General features: G+C 38.9%; 1 protein-coding gene across 2 annotated transcripts in view; it reads right to left on the reverse strand.

Moving 5' to 3' along the window:
* GLIS1 (GLIS family zinc finger 1) overlaps window positions 1–13,073 on the reverse strand; it is a 1,802,806-nt gene extending 1,789,733 nt beyond the window's left edge. The window contains exons 1-2 of one of the 2 annotated variants that reach the window (XM_044085458.1): window positions 12,832–13,073; window positions 12,337–12,743 (exon numbers count right to left, since the gene is read on the reverse strand). In XM_044085458.1, coding sequence (XP_043941393.1) covers window positions 12,337–12,691 — 355 coding nt within the window. In that variant the 5' untranslated portion in view covers window positions 12,692–12,743; window positions 12,832–13,073. Of the gene's footprint in view, window positions 1–12,336; window positions 12,788–12,831 lie in introns of those variants that run through there. The other variant, XM_044085459.1, reaches the window with a different exon arrangement.
* Between the last annotated feature and the right edge of the window lie 8,001 nt (window positions 13,074–21,074).

A 21,074-nucleotide genomic window follows, 5' to 3' on the forward strand; every position in this document is an offset into this window, starting at 1 on the left:
CACTGGTGACTATTTTATTTCAAACTTATACATATCTATATCTATATATGGGTCCCCTACACATGATCGAAATTTCAGAAAGCCGAGTCCCATATGGCCCAGACCATTTGGTCGACTTTTGAAATTTTGATCATGCAGAATGGGTATCTCCATGTAGTGTGGAATGGGAAGATTCCCATCTTCTGCACTGCAGTGCCATCTCAGAGTTGGTATATTTAAATTGTGGGGGGGTGCCCTGCTAGCAACATATAGGTGAGTTTTTTTTTTTTTTACATGTTTAAAATTTCAAAAGTCGATCACATGGTCTCAACCACACAGAAGTGGCTTTCTGAAATTTTGATCATGTATGACCCCAATATATATATATATATATATATATATATATATATATATATATATATGATGGCAGTGTAAACCTTGGCATGAGATGATTGTCACTATTGAAGTGACACCCTGACCCCATGTGCAAAATGGGAAAAAGGGGTTGAGGATATATATATATATATATATATATATATATATATATATACATGTATATATCTATCTATATATATATATATATATATATATATATATATATATATATATATATATATATATATATACACGTATATATCTATATCTATATATATATATATATAGGTTCACTACAAAATTTTGAAATCCCAAAATCTCAAGTTTCAGAATATCGAGTTCAGAATCTTGAGATCTTGGAATCTCAAAATTGTGACCCCCCCCCCAAAACACCACCCAACACACTAAAACATGTGTATGCAGGGGGGCAAGCCCCCCTACACCCCCCCATGTGGGGGGGTTGCGCCTTCACAACTTAAATATACCAACTCCAATATCACACTACAGCGAGGACAAGGGACAAGTTTTGAAACTTCGAACATATGATCTTTGATCATATGAAATTCGAAGTTTTGAGCTTTGAAATTTTAAACGGAACCCATATATATATATATATATATATATATATATATATATATATACATACACACACACATACTTAATGAGTGTGTGCGTGTATGTATGAGTATATATATATATATATATATATATATATATATGTATAGATATAGCTATATACACACATACTTAATGAGCATGTGTGTGTATGTATGAGTGTTGTTAGATAAGTACTGGGACAAAAAGAGAAAAAAAATGTATCATGGAGATAGACAAATAAATGTATAATAAATTGCAGATGCTGTACCCTTAATTTAAAAATAAATGATAAGAAATGGCGGAGCTGTGTTACAGGAAGGTACTGCTGTAAATGCAGGGTGAATTGTTTAAATTCTTACAAATGTTGTGAGTCACATGATAGGTACTTCTGGCTGTTCTGAAATTATAATTAACAAAAAGTAAAACCAGAATTCTATTAATATCTAAAAGACAAATGTTTACATTTTAAACTTTTACATTTTATATATGTTGACACTCTATGCACCTTTGTTAAAAGGGATTAAGTTTTGCAAATGACTTCCATATTGCACAATAACTTGTTACTGCTGTCATTTACTCAGTAATGCTTCTGAATAGTAAATATTCTACAAAAAAAAAAAAAAAACAGTAAAAAACAGACAGACAAAACTGCAGGTCATACAGTTAACCTGAAACAATGTTCTTATGCCATCATGGAGATGGACAAATAAATGTATAGGAAATTGCAGATGATGTACCCTTAATTTAAAAATAAATGATAAGAAATGGTGGCGCTGTGTTACAGGAAGGTACTGCTGTAAATGCAGGGTGAATTGTTTAAATTCTTACAAATGTTGTGAGTCACATGATAGGTACTTCTGGCTGTTCTGAAATTATAATTAACAAAAAGTAAAACCAGAATTCTATTAATATCTAAAGGACAAATGTTTACATTTTAAACTTTTATATTTTATATATGTTGACATTCTATGCACCTTTGTTAAAAGGGATTAAGTTTTGCAAATGACTTCCATATTGCACAATAACTTGTTACTGCTGTCATTTACTCAGTAATGCTTCTGAATAGTAAATATTCTACAAAAAAAAAAAAAAAAAAAAAACAGACAGACAAAACTGCAGGTCATACAGTTAACCTGAAACAATGTTCTTATGCCATCACCCAGAATGATACTATAGTACAAGGACAAAATGATTGACTTCAGTTGGCTAAGCTTCTGGTATCATTCTAAGGGGATCCAGTATCTGCCTGCCTGGGATGACATGATCAACAGACCATGAGATGGCCTGCACCTGTCGCCCTTGGGATTCTGGATACTGGCTATGGCTCTTGCCACACCTATAGTGCCTTTTTTAGGCAAGGTTCAAATGACAAATTCACCACCATAACAGGTACAAGTAAGCAAAATCTGAGGGTAATGTTACTCAGTGCAAGAAGTCTAAACCTCAAAATGCACTCACTCAAGGCACTCCTTAAAATGGAGAACATCGACATCTGTGCAGTGACAGAGACCTGGTTCAAGGCTCCAGACAGCACCCCTACATTACCAGGCTGCAATTCATACCACACCTTTTGTCCACCTAACCTGGACTGAATCACTAAAGGCAGAGGTGTGTCCATATTCATCCATGCCTCCAGGCTATTTTCTCAGCATAATGCATCCAAGATTATCCAAGTGCAACTAATGCTGGGCAAGACCTAAATCCAAATTGTAGTTTGCTACAGATCCCCCACCATGCCCCAGGATTCCCACTCCTCTTTTCTTGATACACTGGAAAATATTAGGGTACAACCTAACACCCTAATAATAGGTGATTTCAACTACCCCACCATTAACTGGGAAAACTACTCATGTACCAACTCTTTTGCTCAACGTTTTCTGGAATTCATAAATTCCAATGCCTTGGATCAACTTATCCACACCCCCACCAGGGGCAGCAATATCCTAGACCTGGTCATTACCAACATGGGCGTCTGGTGTTCCACACCAGTGGTCAATTCCTCGTTGGTCAGATCCGACCACAAGCTAATCACCGTAGACATCCACATCCTGCCCCCACCCCCCATTATGGAAACGACCATAAAAAAGTTCTCTAAAGCCAACTTCACGCTTCTTAGGACATAAGTGGCAAACTTCACAACACCCATGCAGATGGACAATAGAGGTACAACTGCTGAATCCTACAAAAATGGACTTTATAAGCACTTACACGAATGCATGGATTGTGCTATCCCTAACAGAACCAAAATACTATCCTCCAAAAAAAAAGGAAGCCAATCTAGTAGTCCCCTGCCATAAACAAATTCTACAACAGAAGAAAGAAACTGTTGCAAAAAAGAGAAAAATCCCATGATTGTAGGAACTCTCTGGTCAGCCTCAGTAAGAAGCTGAGATTCCTCATAAAATCCTCCAAAGCTAGTTACGAAAATAAAATCACCAATATTTCTAAAGACAACCACAAAGCATTCTATAGCTATGTCAAGAATCTCAATGGCAACACTCAGATCTGCTCTGAGTTACAGCACAATGGCACTAAATATACAGAACCAACTGATATTGCCAACATCCTGGCAGATAAGTTCAGTGCTAACTTTACCCCTCTCTCACCCCCTAAAAGGCCCATCTCTATACCGGAAGAATGCAAAGTTCCTGTAATCATGGCTGCACAGGTAAAATCCACACTCTCCAAAGCCAAGAACACAGCATCCATGGGACCTGACAACATCCCAGGCTGCGTTCTACATGAACTACAGAATGAACTGGCACCCCACCTAAGTACCATGTTCAATCATAGCCTCACCTCAGGCTTTGTGCCCATTGAATGGCACATAGTGACGGTTATCCCACTCCACAAAGGGGGCTCCACCATGGACCCCGGGAACTACTGCCCCATTCGCCTGACGAGCTTGGTCTGCAAGGCCATGGAACGTATCATCATGGAACTTATAAACAAATTTGGTTTGGTAATCTCCAAACTCTGGACCCCACCCAATTCAGGTTTGTAAAAGGCAGATCATGTCTCCTAAACCTGATAGACTTCTTTGAAGCAGTCACCAAAGCCGTAGATGAGGGTAAGGTGGTTCACACAGTCTATCTAGATCTCGCCAAAACTTTTGACACCATCCCCCACTCTAGAATTATAGATAAACTCACAAAACTAGGTATAAATCCTTATGTCACAAGATGGGTTGCCAAATGACTCACTGACAGAACACACACTGTGAAAGTAGCAGACTCCAAATCCGACTTCAGACCAGTGACAAGTGGAGTACCACTAGGTTCAGCCTGAGTCCTCTCCTGTTTGGTATCTACTTCTCTGAAGTACAGGCTAACACAGAAGGCCTTTGGCTAATGAAGTTTGCAGATGACTGCAAACTAGGAGCCATAATCAAAACTCCTAACGAGGTGGACATCCTACAAAAGGCCTTCACTGAGACAGATGCCTGGTGTCAAAGCCATGGCCTCAAGCTCAATGCCAAAAAGTGTATTGTCATCTCTTTTGGTAAAAACTCTGTACCCATGAACTAACACATAGGTGGTAATCTACTCAACACCAAATGTGTGATAAGAGACCTTGGGACACAGGTGGTCAGTGGTTTCCCCTTTGATAATTACATCGGCACAGTAGTCAGGAAATCCTTCTATGTGGCACACCTCATCACAAAAGGTTTCTCATCCAGGAAAAAAAGAGGTAATTGTTCCCCTCTACTCATCACTCATTAGAACCACTATAGAGTACAATGCCCCTTTAGGTATGTACCTCACAAGACATCTACAGAGGATTACCAGCCTCAAACAGATGCCCTACCCAGACCGTCTCAAAAAACTCCAGCTTTATTCAGTCGCATAGCACCTGCTCAGAGGCAATCTCTACCTAACATACATAGCTATGTCAAACCCAGAGCTGTTGGACATGCTGCACTTAAAGAAATCTCAGTCCTTCCGAGCTACAAGCTCTAGGGACCTAAACCATGTCACCACAATAAACAGAACATGCTGGAGGGATAGATTCCTGTCCCAGAGACTTCCCATACTCTGGAACAAACTACCTATCTATATCAAACAAAGCTTCTCATTAGCACTCTTTAAGAAAAATCTTGATGATTGGATGGGAAATAGGAAATTCACCCCAGGGATCACTTCTGTAGCTCTGCTCGACAGGGGCACAGGAAAATAATTTTCTTGGGTGGCGAAACTCAGGGTACCTTTTTGGCAAGGCTTATATAGGCCCTAGGGCCAGTAGCCTAGTACCTACCTATGAACCTATGAACATGAGAGCATATCACACTTAAAAATAATACATTTCAAAGATGATGGTCTACAAACACTGATTAAGAGAATGTCGCAAAGGTTACTTTTAAAATAAGTGCAGGACCAGAAAAATATTTTGTGAGTAAAGCTGTTTCACCCACCTCTAACTCATCACACTTCCAGGTACACAGTGTAGTACTTGTCACTTATTAATCTGCCTTTCTGGCTAGCCCAGTCCTGCACTGTTTATTGGTTCATAGGTGTGAACTAGGCTAACGACCAGAAGGGCCTTTTTAAACTGAGCCATGCATCCCAAATCTCTGACAAGCTCTGATACCCTTGATAAGTGTAAACAGGGGCTTGGAAGATGAAACACTGACATGCACATGGCTGGGGAGATGAACCATTTACAGACTTCCTCTGTCTATTAGACACATAGCCTCTAGGAAACATAAGTGTATCTCCATTAGGTCTTATTTATATATCAGGCAAGGTTTAAATCTTTAGAATGGGTAATTCTGGTGCTGTTTGTTTTGTGGATATGCAGGAGGTCCAACAGAGTCGAATCTGACAATGCCTTGTATGCCAGGCATGTCCTCTCAATAGCCTGTAGGTGACAGAATAAAGGGATAGGGATACAGCCTTGAAGTGGTCTGCATAGGACATGTTACTTATGTTTTCCATTCTTTTAGTGAGGAACCTCTGTGGATATTCCAGTTGTTGGATGTGCCTGTTTAGGTACAAACCAAAACAGGCATTGTACTTAATGATAGGTCTGATGTATGCCAAATACAATGGAAAAGGCCTCCTTGGTCCTAGATGCCATACCTTTATTTATAAGTTGCACAACATAGAATGATTTCCACATTACTGTAGACATGTGATGGTCAAAGGCTAGGTTATTGTCTATGTGTGTCCCCAACTCCCTGACTACTGCATCAACTCTTAGAGTTGTGCTGTCACTATGATAATTACCAACGTGGATGAGTTTCCAAAGGATACCATTATGCATTTCTTGGCATTTAGTTTTAGTCCATGGCTCTGACACCAGTTATTTGTCTGTGTCAGCCCTTCCTGAAAATCATTTGTGTCAGTGTGGAATGCTATGACTGCTCGTAATTTGTAATCATCTACAAATTTAGTCACCCAGAGGTCATTGACATTGATCTTGACTTCAGAGAAGTAAATGTGAAAACTTAGCAGACCCGTAACCAATCCTTGAGGGACTCTGTTTGTAGAGATGAACTGCCCAATTGTATGTTCCTGGTTCCTGTCTGTGAGTCAGCTGGCTATCCACCAGTTGAAATAAGGGTTTATACCTAACCTCTTGAGTTTGTCAATAATGCTCAAGTGGGGTATTGTATCAAATGCCTTGACCAGTTGAAGGTAGGCAGTGTGAACTGTTCTGCCTTCATCCATTGCTTTGGTGACCTTCTCAAAGAAGTCCACAAGGTTGAGCAGGCATGACCTGCCCTTGATGAAACCAAAGTGGGTTGGGTCCAGTGTCTGTAGGTTTCCTTTTTCATTATTGATAAGTTCCATGATAATTCTTTTCATGGCTTTACATGTGAGACAATTGAGACTTATGGGTCTGCAGTATTCAGGGTCTATAGATGGCCAGCCTTTGTGCAGATGGATGACTGCTGCTGTTCTCCATTTGTGAGGCATGAAGTCTGTTTGGAGGCCACAGTTAAATAGCAATTTCAGATGGCCTGATAGGTCCCATTTCACTCTATTTAGACATCATCCTGGGATACCATCTGGGCACATTGATGCAGTGTTCTTGGCCTTAGAGGGAGCCTTAAGTACCTGTTCCCTAGTGATAGTAGGGGGAGTTATATTTCATGGTATAGCCTGAGGGGAGTAAGTTGCTTACTGACATCATTCATCATGCACAACACAGCTTTTCCACCTTAAACTACTTTATGAATGTCTGTGTCTGCATCAAGGGTTACATTCCTCAAATGAAAAATGCAGTGCTTCAGTCCAGAAGTTGCAATAGCTATTATTTCACATTATTTAGGAAATTATTTTCTTGTAGAAAATCATTTTACTTAAAAATTATGACTTGTTCACACATGCACATGCCAGAAAAATATATTAACAGAGACACAGGAATTAATTGTATAGGCTTAAAAGGTCCAGATGACAGCATAATGACTGAATGACACAAACTTCCAAACTAGTAAAAACAAACAGAACCATTCAAATTCAAATTAAACTTTAAATGGAATAGATGAGCTTGCAATGTATTTGTTGTAGTGGGCAAACTATGAAGTTTCTGCCTGCCTGCCTGCACATTTCAGACAGTTGGATATCCTGATTATTGGTATATGACACCTGGTTAGGATAGGAGATGTATAAAATAATAGTGGAATCAACAAATGAATGAGCAGATACATGATTTTCAGCTGAGGCAATTAAAATGTGGTTCTAACTACTCTCCGCCTGACGTGTGGGTTTCTTGAGATTGAACCTGCATTAAGCAAGCAATAATGCCCAACAGGGCAACAGACACTGCAGGCAGAAGGCCTCTACACCATTAGAAGCATGATATTTGCATAATAACACACACCTTGGAGGATATTATTGTACTTAGAGAATGGACTATTATTAAATTGTTTTGTATTTTTTATCATCATTATTACATATATATTTTATATTTCTGATGTAAAATAGTTCCTTCACCAAATATTTTAAAATTGTTGTAATATATATAATTGTTTTGGAAGATGTATTTTACATCCAAATTATAAGTTACTTAAGTATTTAATGTCCACACACACACACACACACACACACACACACACACACACACACACAAACACAAATGTACACACAAACACAGACATACACACACACAATTTAAATACTTGATTAGTGAACACATCATCAAATGAGTCATGCAAATGCAAATAATGACATTATTAATAATAATAATAATAAATGCAAAGCACTGCAGCCCTCCATCACAGTTTACAGTCCATGATCTTGCAGCACAGGATAGTGTTGCTTTGACTAATGAAAATTAATTAAGTTTAAAGTCTGACAGTAATGCTAGACATTAAGACTTAAACAGAATCAAATGTTGATGGACTGCCTGTTGTGGGCAGCACTGTTTCTGTCCCCATCTCTCACTTTCATTCACTCTCTCTCTCCATGTCTCACACATACACATGCCCATATATACACATACTAACAATTAAAGTCATTTAGTTATGCCATACTTTACAGTTTTGTTTTTCTTTTGATGCTCTTGATGGACACTTGTTGCAGTCAGCATTGTCTCTGTCACCCTCTCTCTCTCTCTCTCTCTCTCGCTCTTTTTCTCCATATCTCACATGCATGCAAGCACATACATGTAAACATAGATGCATACACAAACCACAAACACACTCACATGACTTTTTTCTTTCTTTCTTTCTTTCTAATTTACTTCACTTTTAACTTTCGTGTTACACTCACTAAACAGCAAAGTTTAGCTAGCATAAAAACATAGTGACAGTTAACTTTATTACCGTCCAAGCTGCCATGAAGCAGCAGACTTGTTTTTCATTGAGCATTACCTGTACATTAACACCCTGCTGGAGAATGTTCGTTCTTCAATCAGGATGGTGATGTACAGGTTGACCATTCACTAAGAGTACTTAAAAGAATTAACGGGTTACAGCTAAATGAAACTGATTGTCAGGGGCAGTGTGTGACAGACAAATACCAAAGAAGCTGAAATGTAAGGTGTACAAAACAGTAGTGTGGTCATTATTACAGTATGGTACAGAAACATGGGTAGTGAATGTTAAACAGTTGAGGAAGCTAGAGGTAATGGAAAGGATGTGCCTGAGATGGGGAGTAGGATGGACACTGTGGGACAGATGAAGAAATGAGACCATCAGTACAGAAGCCCAAGTACTTCCAATTGCAGAGAATGCCAAAGAGAACAGATTATTGTGATTCAGGTACATCTACAGGAAAACAGGAGACAATCTCATGAAGAAAATTTGAGACAAACAAGAAAAAGGAAAGAGGAAATAGGGAGTCCACTAAGCAGATTAATAGACTGTTTGAGAGAAGAGCTACAACAGTCAGACACGACCATCTGATAAGGAAACAGAGTGATACTGATGAGAGAAATAATGAGAAGTTAACATGAAACCTCAATAACCACTTGTAGAAAATGGGAAACAGGTGTGTCATGATACTGATGATATAGCCTTGCGTTGTGATGATAGAGCCATGTGTTGTGATCGGGCATTTTCTTAAATTTGCTATTGGTGTTTTGAAGAAATAATGTTTCACTGTGTCACTCTTCTGTCTCTCTTTGTACATTCAGAACAGGGGCGTGCTATGAGTTTATACAAGTCACGTAATAACTGAACATGATGAGACAGTAAACATTTTATACATTATGCATTTAGCAGAGCTTATATAAAAGTGAAGAGGTGCTAAGATTCAGTTAGCTGCTAGGTATGTTATTTGCATTATCTTTTGGGGCATATGTCCTAAAGGGAAAGAAGTGTGCATTTTCATTTACTTTCATATCATATTATTATAACTATTCTTAATGCACCATTTTCATTTGTTTTACTGAAAATGAAATCATAAAACAAGACTTGAAGATTGACAGTAATGGAATGGATAATGTATGGATAACTTCAACATCCTAGAAAATTCAGCTGTAATAATTCTTATCTTAAAGGACGAACAAGCAGAAAAGTGCTTAAATGCAAACTGCTGCACTAACAGTTTTTGTTCATACTCTTTAACACTGTCATACTTGAATAATTGTGATATGTTGTATTTTATCTGGCACACATTTAACCTGGTCCAACTCCCTTTATATATTCTATATTAAATAACCAAAGCAAAATTAAAAATGATGTTTTCAGCATATTAATAATGTCTAAATCACATAAAATGTCTCTTTCTATAACACAGGGATGGCTGATGAAAATTGTAAGCAAGTCTCTTACAATGCAGCAAGTAAAGGCTGTCATGTTTACCATCCATTCACCACTTGGCACTTACAGAACCATGAAAGCAACTGCTGAGACTGCATTGAGGAAAGAAGAAGAGAGTAGTGGTGGTAACTATGCACGCAAGGTAGAGTTCACAAGGTTGAGAAACAAGCATCTTTCTCATAAAGACAAAATATGCCATAGACATTTTTAATGGCAAATCCAGATGGTGGTGCAGGGATGCACCCCTCTTTCAGAGTCCAATGCCAGCTCAGTGGAGTGCTGATATTTCCCTGCTACATATACACACACACACACACACACACACACACACACACACACACACACACATACATGCATGCAAAAACACTTCTTATATGTCCAGGTGCTTCCCCCACCTTGTGTAAATTTCTAAATCCAACACTGAACTTCCACACCAACTACAATTCAGTGGTGAGCCACAAAAGATACCTTTCTGAAATCCATAAGAGAAGAATCTGCAGCTTACTTGGTGACTGCTTTGGGTTTAACCCACACAAGACTGCACACCACTGTCTGACAAAGTTTGGAAATCATAGCTTTTGGTCGGCAAAATAACTGAATTATTTTTGCGCAGAACTACATTACATTCAAAAAATATAAATTGGGAGAAAAATAATTGCCTCATGTTTTGAGGACAATTAACAGTATCACCTTCTCTGACTCACTAAACTGAGACATAGCTAAAGGAAAGATGTTTTGCAGAGTAGTCCAAGCTCTCACTAAAGTAAAAAAAAAAATCATGTAATTATGAAAATAGAGAGTTGAATTTATGTATCTATGAATGTATGTACTTATTTATTTAGTTAGTTGAGTTTGTTTTCCAGGTAGGTGGGCTGGTCAAATGATTCTTTTCAACCATGACCTGGGAGACAATATTATAAAATGCACAGTGACAAAAGATTATACAATAAAAGCAAATTGCATATTAAATTAATTGGAGAATACAGAACACGAACATGATAAAACTGTAAAAGGAAGGTAATATAAAACTGTAAAAGGAAGGTAATATATATACGATGACATAAAATTAATGATCATAGGACAGTACAGATCTTAAAATGCTAAAACATTGCAAAAAGAAGGTATTTAAGCTATGTAACCTTTCTATCACATTGTTTCATCATATAGTGCTTCAATTACTGTATCATACATAGTGTCTGTATATTTTAATATAAAGTTAAGAATCTTTCACTGACAAAATATCAAAACACTTGTCATATTTTTTTTTCTGCTCGGATCCAACTACCTCTGCCATCTGAAATGCTCTGAAGAAAATGATAACAGATAACAACCGTTCTGACTTATTACAGACAAAACTAGAAGTGGTACTTTTTGTCTTGCAAGAAGTTTATTTGCTGGAACACAGTTCGAGTTTCATTGAGACTGACATCTGGTGCATACCAACAAGAAGATATGTTTTCCTTTTATTTAGTGAACAATAAATTATATTCTTTTTAAACGTCATGTTGTTGATGGGTAACAGATGTAAATCATGAAACCATCCCTTCCTACAAAAAGGCTGGCAGTTTGTTCGACGGTAAAGGTTTTATTTCCTCTCTCTGGGTAAAAAGTAAACCAACTCCTCTTTTTGTGAAGCCTTAGATACGGTTAATTGTTTCCATAAAAAAGAAAGGAAAAGAAAAAAAGGACTGTAGAACTTAAACATGTTTGCATTTATAGAAACTAGCATGCACTAAAGCAGATCCACAATGTGTAAGCATCTTACTTTCTGTAGGGTCTTGTGTGTACTTCCAAGAAAGGGTTTGCTCATAAGTCCAAACATGTATGACCTCTGGGAGGGTAATTAGCACATGAGAATGGAAAAGACATACAAGCAATAAATTGGAATGACACAAATATGTGGGCTAATGCTTTATGCACTACGGCTTTTTAAGGAAGCATAAGGTAGCAGATAAAATGGGTTGCAACTTACAAGTATGAATTGTAAAAGACGCTTTGATATTATCGAAAGCCGCCCTAAACAATTCTTTTCTGTGTGTGTGTGTGTGTGTGTGTGTGTGTGTGTGTGTGTGTGGGTAGGTAGATAAATATTACATTTTCACATTGCAGTAAACATTACAAATTGCCCCTTATGCCTACATGCAAATTCCTTTGTCAAACAGCATGCCTTTGCTTACCCTTCACGGTGTTACACTTCTGAACGAGGTAGTCCTTGATGCTTTTGGAACACTGGATATTCTGCACCTTTTGCGGAAAGAGATGCCTCTCATATATGTCCTGTCTCTTTGGGATGAGATCTGGGAGATGCATTGAGATATCATGCAGGCTCCTGTGGGCAGTCTCGGCACTGGCAGGATTGCTGTCACTCACAGTCATTTCAGTAACTGCCCGTGACGCTTCAAATGCTTTGGTGTTATTAGAGCAGGTCATCTCTCCTGTTTCCCTCACAGGTAAAAACTGACACTTACTACTCATCCCAAATAAAGCCTTGTCCGAGACTGTAGTTTGAAAGTCTGCGACTTCACTGTGCATCGCTATTCCGCTACAGCTGCTTTGTCACTCAGCATACACCAAAACGTAAACACTGCAAAATGAACGTTTTTATCACAAACATGTAGCTTATTTCCATGCAATCAATACATCACCGCTTATATTAAAAGCATACAACTTACAGCTAGTGGTGCTTGAGCCTTTCGAGGATATAATTTGCGTGTTGCTAATGTTTGAAGTGTACCATATCCTCATTTTGCTCTTACAAATCTTATCTCCAACACCAGGTTATAAAGACAATTCACTCCAATATAATAAAATGCATTGTGTGTAGTTAATATGAACTTTTACAAAGTGTTTCAGAGGACAGCAGTCGCTTACTTTGCAGATACCACACTTCAGCCTAAACCTCAGATTAAGACCTGCAAACCTACTTTTCCCCGAGCTCAGCTAACTGCCCCGCCTCCGTAAATACGTCATCGCCAAGGATGCTGGCGCCACCCGGTCTAGTAAAACTGTACGTTTTGTCCACGCCCCCCTCTCCATGCGGCCAATAATGCCAATACAAACTGTTCCAGTATAGCCAATCTACGTGTTGTCCGGTATTTCCCAGACACCCTGATAACTTTAGGCAGTAAGAAATAGAAAAGGGGTTTTGTGTGGCTTATTCAAGAAGTGAACGTTCCAGCTGGCTCTGTAACTGGGGAGGTATCAGCTACTTGTACATTTGGTTTGCGCATCACTTGCAAAGTAGCGCATAGTCCTTCCCTGTTGCGTTAATGAACTGGGTAAGCAGGTGATACCGTTTTCTTCATCTTGATCAATGATTTATGCTGTTTACATTTTCATTTTGGGTTGATAGGGTTACCAGATAGCCCCTCTTTCCCCAGTTGTGTATGCCATTTCTTTTGCCTTGTGCTTGTTGACTAGCTTGGCTGCCAGATTTCTGCCCACTGAACAGCAGTTTTTAACTGGACTGCAAGGGGAGGGCTATTCAAATTTAAGAGCAAACATCTATTGTCAACAGCTGTAGTCTTTTCCGTGATCCTTTGCAGCAGCATTGTTTTGTTATTCCATCCATTTTCTAAATCACTTAACGTGTTGCACACCTATGGCTTTGTTTTTATACCACTAGCCTAGACCAATCCATCTAAACCTAGCTCAAATCTCTGTCCCTCAATACAACTTAATCATCACATCTTAGCAACCTGCTTATATACTCTGACTCTTATCTCGGCCACCTCCTCTTGCTAACCACTCCCAATTACATGTTGTAGCCTTCCACATAGTTGGTAATTCATTTAGGGTATTTCATCCGGGAACAAGGAGGTCATAACAGCCCTGTACTCCTGCCTTATCAGACTCATTATCAAGTACAATGCCCCCTTCAGCATGTACCTTGCCAAGCACATGCAGCAGCTGGAGAGACCACAGAAAATCCAGGGTCTTCAACACCTGCCCTATACAAATACGCTAAAAGCCCTGTCCCTCTACTGCTCAGAGGTGAACTGTGTCTAGCATAAAAGGTCATCTCAGCCTTGATGGAGTTGTTGCACATCTGTAAGTCAAACTCCACTCACACAACCCACATGCAAGGCCTCAACCTGGTCTGTGACATTAATAGAACTTGTTAGCAGGATAGATTTGTGTCCCAATGACTCCCCCATCTGCAGAATAGGCGCCCTCTCCATGTCCAGCAGAGTACCTCACTAGCCCTCTTTAAGAGGAACCTGGACAACTGGATGGGAAACAGAAAATATACCCCTGGAATCCCACCTGTGTCCCTGATGGACAGGGAAACCAGGCGCTGACTTTGTGGGAACATGGGTGAAATTCCTATGAACCTATAAATCACTGGCTACAGCTAGCCTACTGTTCTGATATTGTTCTGTTCCAGGAACTTTCTAAGTTATTTTAAGATACACAATAAATCCAACACTTGCCTATGACAGGGTATTACACAAGAACAAACTTGTGTGCGTAATATCAAATTGTATTTGGTTCTTTGTATTACATGACATTATTATACAATACTTTTGTACTTACATTTGTATACTACTGTGTTTCCCATGTTGTCTTTGCGTTATCTTCTGTACTTGTTATTGTGTAATTTTGTGTAGGGCTTTTCTCCCCAAGCCTCTGCTGAAAAAATGGTTTCAAGTCCTGTCAGGCTTTCCTGGTAAACAAATGCAATAAATAAATAAACAAGGTTGCAGTGGTAGCAAGAATAACAGGACAGGCCAGTCTTCCCTATCCCCAGCAACAGTTTTCAGCTCATCCTGGAGGATGCCTAGGCACTGCTGGACAAGCTGAAAGATATAATCTGTCCATTGTGTCCTGGATTTGCCCAGTGCCCTATTCCTAATGGAGTCTGCAATTTCAAATGGGCATCCTCACTAGGTGCATAAACCTCTTCAACAGAATTGTCTCTGTTCTGAGCAGAGACTCTACTCCAAGATCTTCCCAGATTGCCAAGATCTTCATTTCTTCCTGAAAGGCGAGTCTACAGACCTATGAAGGAACTTCATTTATGATTATTGGTGGAATCATAGGAACTTGAAAGGTACTGACTCCTGCAACCATTGCAACTTGTCAGTTCCCATGTTAGAGTGCACATCCCTTCACAAGGGGGGCTATGTCAGTCATGCCTGGGGTGAATTTATGAATGCCCATCCAATTATCCAGGTCCTGTTTGAAGGAAGATAGTTTATCCCAGTTCTTTATCTGCATGGGAAGTTTATTCCAAAGTAAAGGAGATGCTAAGTAACAAATCTGTCTCTCCTCTTTGTTTCATTAATCTGCTGAAGCAGGTTTTGATCCCTTATTCTGGTATTTGTGAGATGCAAGACATCTTGGACTACTGGGTCCCTGAATGCTCAGAAAGCAATTACAGGTTTCCTCTGAGGAACCTATAAGATACAAAAGAAGGATGGTGCTTCTAGTCTTTTTTGGTTGCTTAGGAATTTTAAGCCTATGATTCTGTTTGTTAGGAAGCTTTGGGGTCTTTCCAAATATTTGATACGTCTGGTGAAGTACATCCTGAAGGAAGCATTTTATTCCATAGTTGATCTGATCAGTGCTAAATATAAGGGATCAATAACCTCTTTTGATCTTTGTTTCAATTGTCTGTGGACTCTCTACCTTCTGTAATTACTCTATTTGTGAATTAGTTCTGTTTTAGCTTTTCTTGAATTTCTTCACTCTGACTATGATTGGAAATGGCCTATTGTGATTGTGCTAGTCCAGTAAGAAATCTAAGTAAATAAATAAATTATATTCCCTTTGTGATCAACTATGCTACGTAGAAGGATTTCCTGACAGCTGTCGCTACATGGTAGTCAAAGAGAGGGAATTATCAGCTCAGGTTCCCAGGTGTCTAACTACATTTTCATTTTGAAGTTGGATATTGTCAGTGTTATACTCTGGGAGGTGGTTTGTCTGCCAGATGTGACAATGTTGCATTTTTAGGATTTAATTTAAATCCATTTTAAATACACCTGGTATTTATAAGTGTAAATTCCTGCTGAAAGGCTTCCATGTCATAGTAGGCTTTGACAATGACTGTCAGTTTGCAGTCTTCCGCAGACTTGGTTAGCCACATCTTGATTTTTAGTATGTAGGTCAGAGAAGTAAATACCAAACAAAAGTGGTCAGGGCACCACTGTTTATCATTATGTTTTCTGATGCTGCCCCTGCCATATGCACCATGTGGGTTATCTTTTAGACAATTTGCTATCAATCTTACCACACAGGGGTCTGTTTGTAATGCAGTTAGTTTATCTATTATGCTAACTTGGGGGCATGGTGTCAGATGCCTTGAACTGATCAGTGTAAGTTTTGTGTACATTGTAATGACAATCAACAGCATGTGTTACATTCTCAAAGAAATTGGCCAGGTCATTAGACAGGATCTGCCTTTAACAATACCAAATTTCGGGGGCTCTAGCCTGATGAGTTTATTAATGTCAGTGTTAATGACGTTTGTTATATGTTCAGTGGTATGTAAGATGAGACTTCTCATGCTTATGGACATATAGTTTTTATGGTCAGCAGAAGGGCCACCTTTATGGAATTACATCCCCAGTACTGTACATCATACTTCCAGTACTAAGCCTGAAGCCAGCTTCAGGTTAAATAGCATGTATGCAGATGTTCTACCATGTTTGGTACTATCTATGAGGATGTAGTCTGGTCCTATGGAGGAAGTGCTTGGACAGCTCTTTCAGTATATTTCTTTAGTGATGAAAGGAAATTTGAGAACTATGGGGATCTTAGAGCTTTGGATAACCATATCAGGAGTGAAATTTGTACTAAAAGAATTTTAGATGTCTAAACTTTAGTCTTTGAATCCTTTTATGTTCTTTTCAGGGGGTTTAAGTAGTTTAAGGGAAAAGGATGCCAGCTTATAGTCTGACTTAATCAATGAGGGAATTACTATGGGAGTTGTGCATGATGACAATTCATTTATAAGTACCAGGTCAAAAACATTTAGTTTCAAACCACTAAGCAAGAAGAAAGCAAAATAGAACAAAATGACCAAAACCAGTGTTTGAAAAAGCACAAATTTAATAAACTCTCAAACTCTCTAGCGCCTCGGCATACAAGCCTTCCCGGAGGTAATACTAACAAAAATACACACCCCATATATGGTAATACCAATATAACAATCAGTCAATTGTTCAATAAAAGAATATACTAATTTAAAACTTCTCCATTACAAAATAAACTTCCAGTTGCATTCCTGATTCAAACCAGTAGGTGCCATTGTATTATATATTAGAATGAAAACAGTTTCTTTGTATAACAACTTATTCTTGAAACAAACAACATTTTCAGCTTTTATATTTTCTAAAATACAGCCCCTTAAATCTGTATATACTACCTCATGTACAGACTTAAAATGACATGCAACAGGACTTTCCTTTCTTTTATTTTTAATGTCACTTATATGTTCCTGCAACCTAATTTTAAAAGATCTTTTACTTTCACCAATATAATATAGGTTGCAGGAAACCTTACAACACATAAACCACACCTGTTGCATTACAGGTGTATTTTGTCACCGGATCAAATCTCCGGCCATTAATTCTCTCAAAGGATTTGGTAACATAAGAGCAAATGGAGTAAGCCCCACATGCCCATGTTCCCAATCTACTAATGCTATTACTACAATTTTCCTTTGGCATACAAAATTTTCCATTTATTAACGTCTTTTAAATTGCGTCTCCTCTTAAAACCTATTTCTACCCTTCAAGAGAAATGGCCACTAATATTTTATAATATCTGTTATTTCATTAGATAATACATTAAAAGATGTCACAAAATACACTTTCTTATTTTTACAGCTATCAGAATAATTAAATATCATTCTGTCCCCATTAAACTTTTCAGTTACCTTGTGTTTTCCTCAACACAATCTTTCTAATGTCTTCCTAATAACATCCATGCTATACCCCCTTTGTTTAAACATTGCACAGCTATTAAGTATTTCCCTCTCTAAAACCTCTTTATCACAAGATAATCTATTAACCGTTTACAGTTCTCCATAAGGAGGAGAGTTAAGGAGTTAAGTACATAAGAAAGGTGGCAATTATGGCAGCTAAAAAGTGGCCTCCTTCATTAAATTTCCTATGTGTTTGTACTTATATTACCATTTACATTGCCTTCTAAAATTATGTCCAAGAAAATAGCTGAATTACCACTCTGCATGCCATCAAACTAAAAACCAAACTGATTTGTATATGATCAACAAATCATGTATCAAAACTTTTCCCCCTCTACATAAAAAAAATAAATAAATTAAATCATCTATAATTTTATTTAGTTATTTATTTATTTATTGACATTTGTTAACCGAGTTAGTCCAACTGGGATATTCTCCCATTTTCAGTGGATATCCGAGGAGAAAAGCTCCAGAAAATACAATATATGATTACAGAATAAGAAAAACAAATATTACAAACAATAATAGCAAGCAATAGAACTAAACATCTACCTGTGTAGAAATAAACAACTATTTTTCTTATTACACTATAATAGTTAAGGACATGTTGCTTAAAAAAATCTAACCTATACAAGAAATCTACCTCAAATAATCCCATCACTAAGTTCACATACATGGGAGCAAATGGAGCTCCCATTGCTGTGCCTTGAATTTGTTGTTAGGTAGGTAGGTAGGTTCATAGGTAGGTAAGTAGGTACTAGGCTATCGGCCCTGGGGCCTATACAAGCCCAGCCAAAAAGGTACCCTGGCCTTTGCCACCCAAGAAAATTATTTTCCTGTGCCACTGTCGAGCAGAGCCACAGAGGTGATCCCTGAGGTGAATTTCCTATTTCCCATCCAATCATCAAGATTTTTCTTGAAGAGTGCTAATGAGGAGCTTTGTTTGATATAGATAGGTAGTTTATTCCAGAGTATGGGAAGTCTCTGGGACAAGAATCTATCCCTCCAGCATGTTCTGTTTATTGTGGTGACAAGGTTTAGGTCCCTAGAGCGTGTAGCTCGGAGGGATTGGGATTTCTTTAAGTGGAGCATGTCCAACAGCTCTGGGTTTGACATAGCTTTGTATGTTAGGTAGAGATCACCTCTGAATAGGGGATATGCGATGGAGTAAAGCCTTTTGAGACTGTCTGAGTAGGGTATCTGTTTGAGGCCAGTAATCCTCTTTGTGAAGTATTTCTGCAGCCTTTCCAGTTGTTGTAGATGTCTTGTGAGGTACATACCAAAAGGGTCGTTGTACTCTATAATGGGTCTAATGAGTGATGAGTAGAGGGGAACAATGACCTCTTTTTTTTTGGATGAGAAACCTTTTGTGATGAGGTGTGCCACATAGAAGGATTTCCTGACTACTATGGCAATGTGATTATCAAAGGAGAGACTACTGTCCACCTGTGTCCCAAGGTCTCTTATCACACTTTCGGTGTTAAGTATACTACCGCCTATGTTGTAGTTCATGGGTACAGAGTTTTTACCAAAGGGGATGACAATGCCCCTTTTGGCATTGAGCTTAAGGCCATGGCTTTGACACCAGGCATCTGTCTCAGTGAGGTCTTTTTGTAGGATGTCCATATCGTTAGGAGTTTCGATTATGGCTCCTAGTTTGCAGTCATCTGTGAACTTCTTTAGCCAAAGACCTTCTGTGTTAGCGGTACTTCAGAGAAGTAGATACCAAACAGGAGAGGACCCAGGACTGAACCCTGTGGTACTCCACTTGTCACTGGTCTGAAGTGGAATTTGGAGTCTGCTACTTTCACAGAGTGGGTTCTGTCAGTGAGCCAGTTGGCAACCCATCTTGTGACATAGGGATTTATACCTAGTTTAGTGAGTTTATCTATAATTCCAGAGTGGGGGATGGTGTCAAAAGCCTTTGCAAAATCTAGATAGGCTGTGTGAACCACCTTACCCTTGTCTACAGCTTTGGTGACTGCTTCAAAGAAGTCTATCAGGTTTAGGAGATATGATCTGCCTTTTACAAACCCAAACTGGGTGGGATCCAGAATTTGGAGATTACCAATGTCTTTGTTTATAAGTTCCATGATGATACGTTCCATAGCCTTGCAGACCAGGCTCGTCAGGCTAATGGGGCGGTAGTTCCCGGGGTCCGTGGTGGCTCCTCCCCTTGTGGAGTGGGATAACCATTGCTGTGCGCCATTCAGCAGCTGCAAAGACTGAGGTGAGGCTATGATTGAACATGGTACGTAGGTGAGGTGCCAGTTCATTCTGTAGTTCATGTAGAATGCAGCCTGGGATGTTGTCTGATCCCATGGATGCTGTGTTCTTGGCTTTGGAGAGTGTGGTTTTTACCTGTGCAACCGTGATTACAGGAACTTTGCATTCTTCCAGTATAGATATGGGCTCTTTAGGGGGTGGAGGGGGGTAAAGTTAGCACTGAACCTATCTGCCAGGATGTTGGCAATATCAGTTGGGTCTGTATATTTAGTGCCATTGTGCTGTAACTCAGAGCAGATCTGAGTGTTGCCATTCAGATTTTTGGCATAGCTATAGAATGCTTTGTGGTTGTCTTTAGAATCAGTGGCGATTTTGTTTTCATAACTAGCTTTGAAGGATTTTATCAGGGATCACAGCTTCTTAGTGAGGCTAACCAGGGGGCTCCTCCACTCGTGGGATTTTACTCTCTTTTGCAAGAGTTTCTTCCTTCTGTTGTACAGTTTGTTTATGGCAGGGGACCACCAGATTGGCTTCCTTTTTTTGGAGGATAGTGTCTTGGTTCTGTTTGGGATAGCACGATCCATGCACTCATGTAAGTTCTTATAAAGTGCAATTGTGTAGGATTCAGTAGTCGTAACTGCATTGTCCGTCTGCATGGGTGTCGTGAAGTTCACCACTTCTGTCTTAAGAAGCATGAAGTTGGCTTTGGAGACATTTTTTACCATGGTTTCCTTAATGGGGGGGTGGAGGCAGGAT

This window comes from Protopterus annectens, chromosome 10.part0, assembly GCF_019279795.1.
Source record: "Protopterus annectens isolate FY-2018-M chromosome 10.part0, PAN1.0, whole genome shotgun sequence".
Taxonomy (NCBI): domain Eukaryota; kingdom Metazoa; phylum Chordata; order Ceratodontiformes; family Protopteridae; genus Protopterus; species Protopterus annectens.